At 46.8% G+C, this 13,042-nt stretch overlaps 1 protein-coding gene across 16 annotated transcripts in view; it reads left to right on the forward strand.

The window, feature by feature from the left end:
• herc1 (HECT and RLD domain containing E3 ubiquitin protein ligase family member 1) overlaps positions 1-12,962 on the forward strand; it is a 45,641-nt gene extending 32,679 nt beyond the window's left edge. For 13 of the 16 annotated variants that reach the window (XM_047042002.1, XM_047042001.1, XM_047042004.1 and 10 more), the window contains 25 exons: positions 460-660; positions 872-1,002; positions 1,180-1,403; positions 1,977-2,097; positions 2,305-2,460; positions 2,798-2,899; positions 3,045-3,218; positions 3,474-3,782; positions 3,909-3,974; positions 4,199-4,324; positions 4,503-4,641; positions 4,899-5,080; positions 5,340-5,495; positions 5,756-5,878; positions 6,037-6,139; positions 6,316-6,485; positions 6,703-6,841; positions 7,533-7,702; positions 8,096-8,265; positions 8,506-8,671; positions 8,953-9,029; positions 9,249-9,501; positions 10,963-11,115; positions 11,407-11,712; positions 12,205-12,962. In XM_047042002.1, coding sequence (XP_046897958.1) covers positions 460-660; positions 872-1,002; positions 1,180-1,403; positions 1,977-2,097; positions 2,305-2,460; positions 2,798-2,899; positions 3,045-3,218; positions 3,474-3,782; positions 3,909-3,974; positions 4,199-4,324; positions 4,503-4,641; positions 4,899-5,080; positions 5,340-5,495; positions 5,756-5,878; positions 6,037-6,139; positions 6,316-6,485; positions 6,703-6,841; positions 7,533-7,702; positions 8,096-8,265; positions 8,506-8,671; positions 8,953-9,029; positions 9,249-9,501; positions 10,963-11,115; positions 11,407-11,712; positions 12,205-12,390 — 4,103 coding nt within the window. In that variant the 3' untranslated portion in view covers positions 12,391-12,962. The remainder of the gene's footprint in view (positions 1-459; positions 661-871; positions 1,003-1,179; positions 1,404-1,976; positions 2,098-2,304; positions 2,461-2,797; positions 2,900-3,044; positions 3,219-3,473; positions 3,783-3,908; positions 3,975-4,198; positions 4,325-4,502; positions 4,642-4,898; positions 5,081-5,339; positions 5,496-5,755; positions 5,879-6,036; positions 6,140-6,315; positions 6,486-6,702; positions 6,842-7,532; positions 7,703-8,095; positions 8,266-8,505; positions 8,672-8,952; positions 9,030-9,248; positions 9,502-10,962; positions 11,116-11,406; positions 11,713-12,204) is intronic. The other 3 variants (XM_047042005.1, XM_047042007.1, XM_047042014.1) reach the window with 1 other exon arrangement.
• Positions 12,963-13,042: the final 80 nt, after the last annotated feature.

Here is a 13,042-nt window from a genome sequence, read left to right on the forward strand (position 1 = left end):
GCCAAATGCCAAGACCATATTGAGTGGATTGAGAAACTTTTTACTTTTTTACTTCTAACAGTGCAAATACCATGCCCTCTATTTTTACTAAACTAACTGGCATCAGATTGTTAGCAGTGTGAGGTCTTATGTGAATGGAAAGGTATTAAGATTTCATATCATGCATAAAAAATTCATGAGCCTCAGGGCTGGGCAAACCTCCCAATCATACCCAGCATCCAAACGCCCTGCAGCCAACACCATCTGTCCTTGGACATGTTCAATAGCCTCCTGTGTGCAAGACAACAATAAAATTCCTGTTGGATTTTTATGATCATATACTTTCATCAAGCACGCTTCAAGCTCTACCACAGCACGTGTCAAAGAAACAATACCCTTTTGCGAAGCGCCAACTCTCCAGAGCTAAAGAATAAAAGTCCCTTTTGACTTTGGGTCTCTTGGTTTCGTCATCTGTCACAGGGGGGAAGGGCCTGCTGGACGTGCAGCCCCACTGGGTGTCGGCCCTGGCATGGCCGGAGGGCGAGGCCGTGTCCCTGTGGAGCGGCGAGCCCAGAGACCTGCTGCTGGTGGGCCGCATGGACGGCTCCCTGGGCCTCATCGAGGTGCTGGATTCCTCCACGATGCACCGCACTGAGCTGGAGCACTGCTACAGGAAGGATGGTGAGAGGCTGTGTTGTGCATGTGTATAAATGGGAGCGTGTGTGTGTGTATGTAGGGCGAGGTGTGTGTCATTCTGTGTGCATAAGAGAGAGAGAGCATGTTCTATATGTGTGCACACGTGTGCTCTCTTTTCCCCTGACCCATAAGTCCTAGCAGTATGGATTGCGTGACCTTGGTACACGTGCTGGAACATCTTTCTATTCTTCTCCAGTGGCTGTGATGCATATAGCCTGGTACAGTGAGGACAAGCCCTATGCTGTGGGATATGCTGATGGGAAGCTGCTAATTGGAACCAAAGAGCCTCTGGAAAAAGGAGCTTTTATGGTTATTGATGCACATAAGGTAAACCTAGTGACCCAATGATTTATTGTTTTAATCACCATCATTTTTATCAAGGTCAAACTCCTTCCTATCCATGACCCTAATAGTCACAGATGTCTGTTGAACGTTATACTTTCAACTTCTTGCCAAAAGGCCAACCAACCAAAGCCCTAAAAGCCATTACCTCATATATTCCAGGAGTCCATCACTAGTATGAAGTGGGACCCTAGTGGGCAGCTGCTGCTGACCTGTGCCAAAGAGGAGACGGTGAAGCTGTGGGCCAGTCAGAGCTCGGGCACCGGGTCTGGGCCTGGGTCTGGCTGGCGCTGTCTGCAGAGCCTCCCCCACCCTGCGCTGGTCAACGGCCTGGCCTGGTGCAGCCTTCCTGGCCACGGCCCCAAACCCTACAGCATGCTGGCCACGTACGTACACCCACCACAATCGACTTCCCTCTTGTACAGCTTTCAAACAGTACACCACTATTCACTGTGTATTGTGTTCTGTTTTGCCATGTCAAGACACGTCATGACAGTTTGATAAAAGAACGTCCTCATTCGACCGAAAACATTAATTATATGGTGACATCTAAGAAAATAAAAAAGGGGGGTTTAGAAGAACAGTATGTGTGCCTGAATTAACTATTTTGATTGAAGTGTGAATGTGAAATGTGAAATTACAGAAAGATGGAACTTTGCGTTGTTTACTCCACTCTTAACACCCAGTTTATAGGGCAAGGTCAGTCTTTTGCCAGCACTGACACAATGCTGACTCCAGTTCAACTCTTAAGCCAGACCAGAAACAATTCCATAGAAAAGCGCTGTCCTCGATCTTGTTTCATTTAGTGCCTTTGTCGATTTTGTTACAATCTGAACTCTGTGGTTTTCCTGAACGTGTGATATTCTATAAGCCAACCTTCAGAATTTTGCTTCACTGAATTCTTTATTCTTTAGAAAGAAGTTAAAATGTATTAAATTATATGTTTGTGTGGGTTTCAGATGTTGCCAGAACGGTCTAGTCTCAGTCTGGACTGTACCTCAAGACGCCTCCAGCTTCCCAGAATTCTCCTCTTCCGGCTCTGAAGGATGTTGGGAAAACGAACCGAAAGCCAAACTCAAGGTACTGTAGCAGAACCCACCCCTCACCCACTCATGCACACACACTTCAGTGTTTGCCAGGACATGGGTTGGGAGCACCAATTGCCACTTTCCTTTCCTCAAGCCCTGACCCCCTTGAAAAGCAACATTGGTTCTGTACCGTCATCAACAATTCCAAACCCGCAGACGTCTTCTCCCCGCCCCCCTGTCTGTGTGTTCCTCTCCACAGCAGTGCTCCAGGCGGTCCAGGGGCTCAGAGGGCGTGGTGTGTGTGTTCCAGCTGAAAGGTCACATCACCCCGGTCAGGACCCTGGCCTTCAGCCCCGACGGTCTGGCGCTGGCGTCTGGAGGGGTGGGCGGCCTCATGAACATCTGGTCGCTACGGGTGATTACACACACACTTTCCGCACACATTTATAGCATATGTATACAATAATCACACACACTTTTGCTGTACACACACCAGGTGGAGACACACCTAGAGCTACTAGACACACCTAGAGAACACTTTTTAGATGTAATTTTTACCACATTTATACAGATTGCTGGATATGTAAAAACAAGAAGAAATAATCCGATATTTTTTACCTAGTCTCTCAATAAACATAAAACTACTTTTTGAGAGTGCTTCTGATCCTGTTTACAGTGCAACTAAATACATTCTCAGTCACGTCACTGACTGTGAATGCTTACATCTGTCTGTGTGTGTGTGTGGGACACAGGATGGCTCAGTGCTCCAGACAATAGTAGCCGGTTCCGGAGCCATCCAGAACATGGTCTGGATCCCAGATGTGGGCGTCGCCATCTGCTCCAACAGGTCAAAGGTGAGCCAGCTCACTAACTAACCTTATACGCACTGAAAATTACTTCCTCTGACCTCTCGCATGTCTATTCAGTTTAAACATAAAGAGCATTTACAATCTTTTAAACGCCATAGCTTTTACAAAGATTCTTCTTCCTCTTTGTCAGGATGTACTGGTGGTAAACTGCTCCACAGACTTCGTTTCTTCCAACCATGTGCTGGCCACCTGTCGGACCTCCCTCAAGAAGCAGGGGGTTGTGGGATTGAACATGGCGCCCTGCATGAGGGCCTTTCTGGAGGGTCTTCCAACTATGCTTCAGGAACAGTACACCTATGAGAAGGTAGGGGTTACTTATTTTTTTGTAATCAGATCAAATGGCTTATTCTCAATTCCTGTATCATACAACATGATGCACGAAGACTCTATTTTACAGGAGAAATAACTTTTCTTTCTCACTAGTTTGTAGTTGTGACACTGCTGCCATACCTGGGACCAATGCCCACTTCTCTTTCTCTCTACCCCCCTCTTCCTCTCTCTCTCCCTCTCTCTCTCTCCCTCTCTCTCTGTGTCTCTCTCTCTCCTCTGTCCCCCCTAGCCCCATGTGGTGTGTGGGGAGCAGCTGGTCCACAGCCCCTATATGCAGTGCCTGGCCTCACTGGCCGTGGGGCTCCACCTGGACCAGCTCCTGTGCCGAGCCCCTCTGCCCCCCCACCTGCGCCGCTGCCCCCCCGAGCCTGGCACCTTGTCTGCTGCTAACTGGAGCTCCACTGAGTGGGCGTGGCTGGACTGCTTCTCCACCACGGTGAAGGCAGCGGAGGCGCTTGCACGCGGCGCCACCTTCCCCGACTCCTTTGCCGTGCCTGACCTGGAGCCCGTGGCCAAAGAGGAGATGGCCCTGCTCATGGTGAGTGTTGCTGTCAATGTAAACCCTTCCTAGTCCCCCTCAGACACTTGGTGGGGTGCACACTGGGGGAATGGTGTGTCTGTGTGGTACTTAACGTATGGTCATTTTATTGTCCTCTCTTCTCAGGATAACAGTAAATGGGTATCTGGTTTGGATGAGCAGATCATGTCTTGGGCCACATTCAGACCAGAGGTGAGCTATAAAGGACTTATTGTATAACATTTTATTTGACATTTAATTTTCTTTTTTTTTCACATTATTTTGGATTGATTTGAATTGATTTTGGAACGAAATGTTCTGCCTATGCAATGGTGTTTTAAGCTCATGTAGTGGCTGTAGCCCACTCCTTGACAGGGAGGGTGACAATGTCATTGTTGACCTCTTGTGTACGTGTTTGTTTGTTGCATGGCAACCAGGACTGGCACTTGGGAGGAAAGTGTGACGTGTTTCTGTGGGGAGCTGGGCGCCACGGCCAGCTGGCAGAGGCGGGCAGAAACATCTTGGTGCCAACCACGGCTCCATCTTTCTCTCAGGCACAACAGGTACACACACACACACCAGCACGTGTGAATACATTCATATCCCTCATATGGTATGGCTTTTATTCCCAATTTACGGATCTGGTCAGGGTATGAAGATTGTGTAGGTTTGTGAAAACCTCCCTTTTTCTATATCCCTCCCCACCTCCAAACACTACCCACCCCCCCATCTTCCTCCAAGGTGGTGTGTGGTCAGAACTGCACCTTTGTCATCCAGGCCAATGGGACAGTGTTGGCCTGTGGAGAGGGCAGCTACGGCCGCCTAGGACAGGGCAACTCAGACGACCTGCACGTGCTCACTGTCATCTCAGCCCTGCAAGGTACTGGACTGCTGAGGAATGGACTTTGATAATAGCGGCAGCAGATAAAGATTTTAGGTTTTCAAAAAATTTGAAATAAGATAGAATGGATGGGATGGGATGAAAACATAGCCTGGGTTATTGATTCCTACCAGTCATTTGTTTTCATATGATAAATAATAGCTGGTTGGTTATAGATGCTACACTGTATCTCCATTTGAGGATCGTCATCACCTGTCTGTCTTTTCACCCACTTGCGTCGTTCCTTTCCTTCTCAGGCTTCGTTGTGACACAGCTGGTGACGTCATGTGGCAGTGACGGCCACTCCATGGCCCTGACCGAGAGCGGCGAGGTGTTCAGCTGGGGCGATGGAGACTACGGCAAGCTAGGCCACGGAAACAGCGACCGCCAACGCCGACCCAGACAGATAGAGGCCCTGCAGGGGGAGGAGGTCGTCCAGGTAGGCAGAGTTTCACCTCCTTATAGATACATACAGTAGATATAGATATACATAGATGACAACATATTCAAAGATAATACTAAGGAAGTGCTATAACATGACAGAAGATATACATTGTATGACATTAAATTAACACATACCTACTACCCATATTCAAACCTACAACCACATCGTCTAGTTCAGCACAGCCACACTAAACCATTTGCTAAAGTTATCGTCATTCATTAATTTTTCACTATCATCTTTGTCTTTCTCGCAGATGTCCTGTGGGTTCAAACACTCGGCTGTAGTTACTGCAGACGGAAAGCTGTTCTCTTTTGGCAACGGAGACTACGGCAGGCTGGGTCTGGGTAACACCTCCAACAAGAAGCTCCCAGAGAAGGTGACAGCCCTGGAGGGCTACCAGGTTGGACAGGTAAAGAGAGAAACACAGCCTGTCGTCCGGGGCTATACACCATGCCTGTGTGGTCATGGAATTCACTGCTCACTGTCACACATACCACTTAAGCTTTGAGATCTATTGAAATAGAAAACATTATATAATTGAAGGTACATATTCATTATTACCACTTAATAAAGCCTGGCAAACACTTATCTTTACCGAATTACAGATCTACCCGTAAGTCACCTTAAACATATTGGTTCAACTTGGTGAACTATGTTTTCTCATCACAGGTGGCGTGCGGCCTAAATCACACCTTAGCAGTCTCTGCAGATGGCATGATGGTGTGGGCCTTCGGAGACGGGGATTACGGAAAACTGGGTCTGGGGAATTCTACAGCCAAGTCGTCACCTCAGGTATGCACCGCTGACTGAGACGTCTGGAACTCTGCATTATTTTCCCTAAAATCGTTCTACAACTCTACAGCTGCTGAGGTGCTATGACTGCACCTCAGCAAGTGTTGTATTTGAACTTTTTCTCTCTCTCTGTTTGTTTGTTTGTGTGTGTGTCACAGAAAGTGGATGTCCTCTGTGGAATCGGCATCAGAAAAGTGGCCTGTGGAACACAGTTCTCTGTAGCCCTTACCAAAGATGGAAATGTGTTTACATTCGGCCAAGGTAGTTTATTAGACAATTTAACTAAATCTTTTAAATAATTTTATACTTTTAAGCTTTCCAGTAGTCTCGGAAATAATCTAAATTATACTTTTTATCTTTCATACCCAAATGAATCTAGCGTTATTACCGCCCAAATATGTCAAATCAGTCATAGCTAATTTTTTTTCTATTTTAAGACCGCCTAATTGGCTTGCCCGAGGGATGGGCGCGGAACCACAATCGCCCCCAGCAGGTGCCGGCTCTGTCGGGGGTCTTCATCGAGGACATTGCTGTTGGCGCCGAACACACACTGGTGCTCTCCTCCACAGGAGACGTCTACACCTGGGGCAGCAACTCAGAGGGACAGGTAACAACCACACACACACACACAGCCAGATACACAACTACAGTATAGGCATACATAACCTGCAAAGTTGTCCATCTTTATGCCCTTCACAGTTTTGCCCAATATTTAGTTGCTGTGGCTTTTGACAATAAATGGCCATACCATACTATGTCTTCTGCACTGATAGCTAATGTGTGGTAACAGTACTGTATTATACTTTGGTGTGTGTGTGTTCCAGTTGGGTCTTGGTCACACCAACCATGTGAGGGAGCCTACCCTGGCAAGTGCCCTGCAGGGCAAGAACATCCACCAGATTTCTGCTGGCCGCTGCCACAGCGCAGCCTGGACCGCTCCGTCGGTTCCCCCAAGGGCTCCAGGTGACACTCACACACACACACACACACACACAGACACATACACATACTCAGACATACATGCACCAATATACAGTACAAACACACACACAAAAATATACATGCACATTTAAACACACTCATACTGTATAAACATGTAAACATAAACACATGCTCACACATATGCATGTATGCATGCCCATGTATGTACATACATACACTCACACACTGAAATACTAATTCTCTCTTTCTCTCGCCCTCTCTCTCGCTCTCTTTCAGTAGTATATACAGATATTGTATTCCACATGGGCTATATGCCCATAAATGTACACAAACCCACACGTTCACTGTACACACGCATGCTCACAGACAGTACTTAAGGCAGTTTGCAGACAGGCACACTATATACAGTATTGTACAGTGTACAGGATGCACACGCTTAATCCGTGCCCTGCGCCAACTATAAACACACACTGTGTGTCTATTGTACTGTGTTCTGTATGAGAGTGAGCTGCTATATAATAGGTGTCTTGTTTCCATACACTGACTTAAGTGAATGCTACAGCAAATAGAGAAACATGTAGCTTGTTGTGAAATAGGATATCTTAGTGGTAGGAGACTTGATGTAAGAGAAATGGCCCAGGGGCTTTTTCTCCTCGTTAAAATGGTCTGTGTGACAATGTGACATCCTCCTCCTCATGCGGGTGCCCCACAGGCTCCTCAGTGCCCCTGCAGCTGGGCCTGCCTGTGGCTGTGCCCCCCCAGTACAGCTGTCTGAAGGAGGTCAGCATGGAGGCGGTGAGGGCCAGGCTCAGGCTGCTCTACCACTTCTCTGACCTCATGTACTCCTCCTGGAGACTGCTCAACCTCAGCCCCAACAACCAGGTACTGCACACACACACACACACCATACTGTACAGACACACACACCATACTGTACACACACCACCTGTACACACACACACACACACACACCATACTGTACACACACACACCGGCTCCAACTGTACACACACCAACTGTACACATTCCATACTGTACACACACACACACCATATTGTAAATACACCATAGTGTACACACACCATACTTTATACATCAGTCACGCCTCCTTTACAAACATTAAATACACAAACACACCTCTGTCCCATATCTCGTGCCAACATTGCAGTGCATTCACCAACACACACGCACACTATTCACAGATCTCCCAATGACACATACTCACCAAGATGCACTCTTTGAACTCTTCTTACCTGAGTACCATTTGGGTTCCAGAGCTGCACCTCTCACTACAATGCTGGTACGTGGGGGATCGTCCAGGGCCAGCTGAGGCCCCTGCTGGCCCCCAGGGTTTACACCCTGCCCATGGTCCGCTCCATAGGAAAGACCATGGTCCAGGGCAAGAACTACGGGCCTCAGATCACTGTCAAAAGGATCTCCACACGGTCAGTAGCTCCCCATGTGTCCATGTAGAGTGGCCAATCATCTGACAAAACTAAATGTGTGTGCATAAACATTAACACAAATAAATTGAAATGACATTTCAAAGGTTTTCCAAAGAGTAAATCGAATTCTGCATTTGTCTGAGGGATTCATTTGTTCAAATCTTAACAGCAGTAACCTCATGATTGTGACATCGACCGATTTGTGTTTGCCCTTCCTTCTCCCGCTCTCTCTATCTCCAGAGGGCGCAAGTGCAAGCCCATCTTTGTGCAGATTGCCCGGCAGGTGGTGAAGCTGAACGCCTCTGACTTGCGGCTGCCTTCGCGGGCCTGGAAGGTGAAGCTGGTGGGAGAGGGGGCTGATGATGCCGGGGGCGTCTTTGACGACACCATCACTGAGATGTGCCAGGTAACGCTCACCGAGCTAACCCACCCAACTACGCTCTCCGGCGTAAAGAGTGTGGTGGGTTTGAAAAAGAAAAATGGGAGAAAAACTTCACTGATTAGAACTGGTATAGACTAACTTAATGTTTTTTTGGGCAGTGATTTTGAAGCCTGTGTTTGATACGTTTGTTAATATTATTCAGCTGTGTATAGGATGACCTGTGAGCTGACGTATGTGTGTGTGTATTTTCCTTTCCCCTTTGTGTCTGTGTGTGTGTGTGTGTGTGTGTGTCTGTGTGTGTGTAGGAGCTGGAGACTGGTGTGGTGGACCTCCTTATCCCCTCCCCAAACTCTACAGCAGAGGTGGGCTACAACAGAGACAGGTGAGGAGCAAAAATCCACCAAAGGCCTAAAAAATTAAAACACTGAAGGAAATGACCTAAACCCTTTTGACACATGACCGTTGAGAAACACTGCATTTTGGTTGGTCCAGTGAAACAGAAAATACAAGGTGTAGAATTTACTTCCACATAAAAACTAAAAAGTGTAGTTAATTACCATTTAAATATTAACGAATCAGCTAATGTCCTTTTTCTCCCCAGGTTCCTGCTGAACCCGTCAGCCTGCCTGGACGAACATCTGCTCCAGTTCAAGTTCCTGGGAATCCTGATGGGCGTGGCAATCCGCACCAAGAAGCCCCTGGACCTGCACCTGGCCCCACTGGTGTGGAAGCAGCTGTGCTGCATCCCCCTGCTGCTGGAGGACCTGGAGGAGGTGGACCTGCTCTATGTGCAGACGCTCAACAGCATTCTTCACATTGAAGACAGCGGCATCACGGAGGACAATTTCCATGAGGTGGGTTGTGGGCGGGACAAAAACAAATACTTTGCCATCTTTGAACATTCTTTAATTCTGGAGGAATTACAAAGTTTATCTAGGAGATTATGGGCAGTGATTTAAGGATGGGTCTTCTGGCTATTCTTTAGAAGATAGCAGGTTGTGACGTAGAAAGATTTGATATACTGCAGGTACTGGATGACACAGTTAATGCCCTCGGAAAGAGGTGTTGGTGCTTGGGTTGAATTACAACTAGTTGGTAAGAAATCCAGCACTGATTTATTGTATACCAAGTTTTTCTTCAAAGTACTCTTTTTCTCTTTGTATTTATTTAAAGACTGCAGCTCTAGTTCCAGTCTACTTCTAGAACTCAGCCATTTTACGGTTGAAAATTCCTCTGACTGTGGCCACCATTTTCCATCCTCAAAACTGTTGAGCAGATCCGATTGAATTACAGTCTGTGACTCTGTAAGCACAGGACTTTGACTAGATGTCTGAATTTGACTGTAAACCTTGGAACACCATGTTCTGCACTTTGCTCTGATCAGCCCCTCTCCTCTCTCCTTTTTTGGACATGATTGTTATTGATACGATAACCAGTCCGCCTAGCTCCAACCGCATACACAAATTTAGTACACACATCTATGCACTCACACAAGCACCTCCCACAGGCACACACTGCCTCACACAAACTCCCCCGCACCATCATGGCTCCCCTACAGAACCAGGGCTTACGCAAAGGAAGCCAGTCAGTCCCAAAAAGCCCCTTCCACCTCCTCTATGCAAACATCCTCACACAACCCCAGTACTGTACCCGACATGGAATGCCACAGCCTCTGTCGATGCAGCATATCCTGAATGGGGGGGGGGGGGGGGGGGGGGGGGGGGGGGGGGGGCTTGGCCTCAATCCCAGCCTTGTGAAGGGATCCGGGGGCCTGGCCCTGGGCCATACCCCTATGTCCAACTCAGCCAGGGGAAGGGAGAGAGAGTGGGATGGACAGGAAAGGGCTGCATCTGTTGCTCTGGCATTGTTGTCTGTGTGGAGAGGATGGGAGATGGTTACCTCGTGCCACTTCTTCTCTCCTGGCTGTGGTGTGTGGGAGGGGTTTTAGAAAATGGCCACAAAATATATAACTGACTGTGAATTCACTGCTCTGAGTAGTTTCTACACTTGTAGTTTCTTAGATTTCGAATAATTAAATGAATCCATGTGTTTCTTAAAATAACTTGATTTGTTCATCTTATTTGATGGTTGGAGCATCCAAAACCCGGAAAAAAGTAAACCCGGAAATGTATTGTTATCCATGCTCAGTACCAAATACCTTGTGCAAGATATACGTGTATATATTTTCATTTGATTAATGAGTCTGTAAAAAATAATGAATCAAATCCCAGCTATAAACTGACTTCATAGTAACCTCTAGGCTCAGTGATTTGTGGATGTACTGACTCAACCCTGATTTGTGTTTTCCTCCCCAGATGATTCCTCTGGATTCCTTTGTGGGTCAAAGTGCCGACGGCAAGATGGTGCCCATCATCCCAGGAGGAAACAGCATCCCCCTCACCTTCTCTAACAGGAAGGAGTACGTGGACCGAGCCATAGAGTACAGACTGCACGAGATTGATCGACAAGTAAGTTCTGTACAGCGCTGCTCTCATAGAATGGTGGTCCACTAGCTGGTGAACATGGGGTGTAGCTGCTATTGAAAACCAGAATTAAAGGTTAAATTAGAAATTCTGAGGTAGACAATCTTTTTACTGATACAACATTTCTACTGTCAACAAAATTACATTGGAAAATGTGTTGTCCCGCTGTATTATGTGAAGAATTCCATCCAGGCATACTTCCAACACTTCCAAACCGTAAAATGTTTTGCCTTTCAAAGCAATCTGAAATAATGCCCCAAAATTGCCATCCTCTAGGTGGCGGCGGTGCGCGAGGGCATGTCATGGATCGTGCCCGTGCCTCTGCTGTCCCTACTGACTGCCAAGCAGCTGGAGCAGATGGTGTGCGGCATGCCAGAGATCTGCTGTGAGGTGCTGAAGAAGGTGGTGCGTTACCGCGAGGTGGACGAGCAGCATGCCCTGGTGCAGTGGTTCTGGCAGACCCTGGATGAGTTCTCCAACGAGGAGCGCGTGCTCTTCATGCGCTTCGTCTCCGGGCGCTCCAGGCTGCCCGCTAACACGGCCGACATCTCCCAGAGGTTCCAGATTATGAAGGTGGACAGGGTGAGTTGGTCAACTAATGGAGGTGGAGTCAAAGCCGGAGGTTTGTTTGATGTTGGTGTGTAGGCTGTAGGCGTCCATCATTTTAATAGAGAGCACTTTAATAATAATCAGCTGTTCATCAATAAGCCTTATTTTGAGCATCTAAGTTTTTGTGAGTCCTCAACTTCATTCATCTACAGCAATGCCCAATTGTGAATAGGAAAGAGTATTTTTGTGTTTTTTGAATTCAAACCCTTCTAGATGCAAACATCCCTTCTTAGCATAAATGGTTAATCCCAAATAAGTGCATTCCTTTGTCAGCGTTTACAGTTTAGTGTTCGTGTTCAAGGCTTGCAAGGTTTTCTATTTATTTTTAAGCCTTGGTTTCCATTTCTCATGCACAACTGCTTCAGCTTCCTAGCAACAGCAACACAGTGGAGTCAAAGTACCTTATCATGGTAGTGTGCGACTGCTGAGGTAAGACTGACACCGTCTCTGCTCTTCCTCCTCCAGCCGCATGACAGCCTGCCCACCTCCCAGACGTGTTTCTTCCAGCTGCGTCTGCCTCCCTACTCGAGCCAGATCGTCATGGCTGAGAGACTTCGCTATGCCATCAACAACTGCCGCTCCATCGATATGGACAACTACATGCTCTCCCGTAACGTTGACAACGCTGAGGGCTCCGACACCGATTATTAGATCTCGATCAAACACACATACACACGTATTGTTCTCACATACTTACCTTGGAAAGACTGAGCCTGGCTATATGCTGTCTGCTCACAGACTGCAAATAAACACTCAGCAAGAACCCAGAGGTGCATCACAATCACATTACCTAATTGTAGGAACTCCTGAGCAAAAGAGGCATCTTATTCATGAGAACCGGACAGTCACTATTTAATGCATTCTTTGATGTACTCACAAGACACATTACAATTTCAGTATTTGATTTCACCTTATGGTTTCTTATAGCAGTTTCAAGAACAGCAATCCACATGAGCAGTGCATCGGGTATTATTGGTTATTGCTCCACATCCTATTTTCAGGTTTTTAGCATGGAGGTACTGTATGTTTATTTTGTTTGGAAATGTGTATAGAATTATTGAACCCTGTGGAGGGGGGGGGGGGGGGGGGAATATTGTACATTATGTATAATGCTTCATTAGGAAAATGTTTTACATGAATATCCATATTTATTTTCTTTTAATTTTTAATTGCCTATGCCGAGTTTCCTAAAGCAGAAAAAAACACAATAAAGGCTTCAACAATTATAAAAAAAATTTGTTGTGTCTTTGGTAGAAACCCAAATTGACAGTGTAAAAAGTAAAGGTTGATAGGATGAACATTA

The sequence above is a fragment of the Hypomesus transpacificus genome, chromosome 19 (genome assembly GCF_021917145.1).
Source record: "Hypomesus transpacificus isolate Combined female chromosome 19, fHypTra1, whole genome shotgun sequence".
In the NCBI taxonomy this organism is placed as follows: domain Eukaryota; kingdom Metazoa; phylum Chordata; class Actinopteri; order Osmeriformes; family Osmeridae; genus Hypomesus; species Hypomesus transpacificus.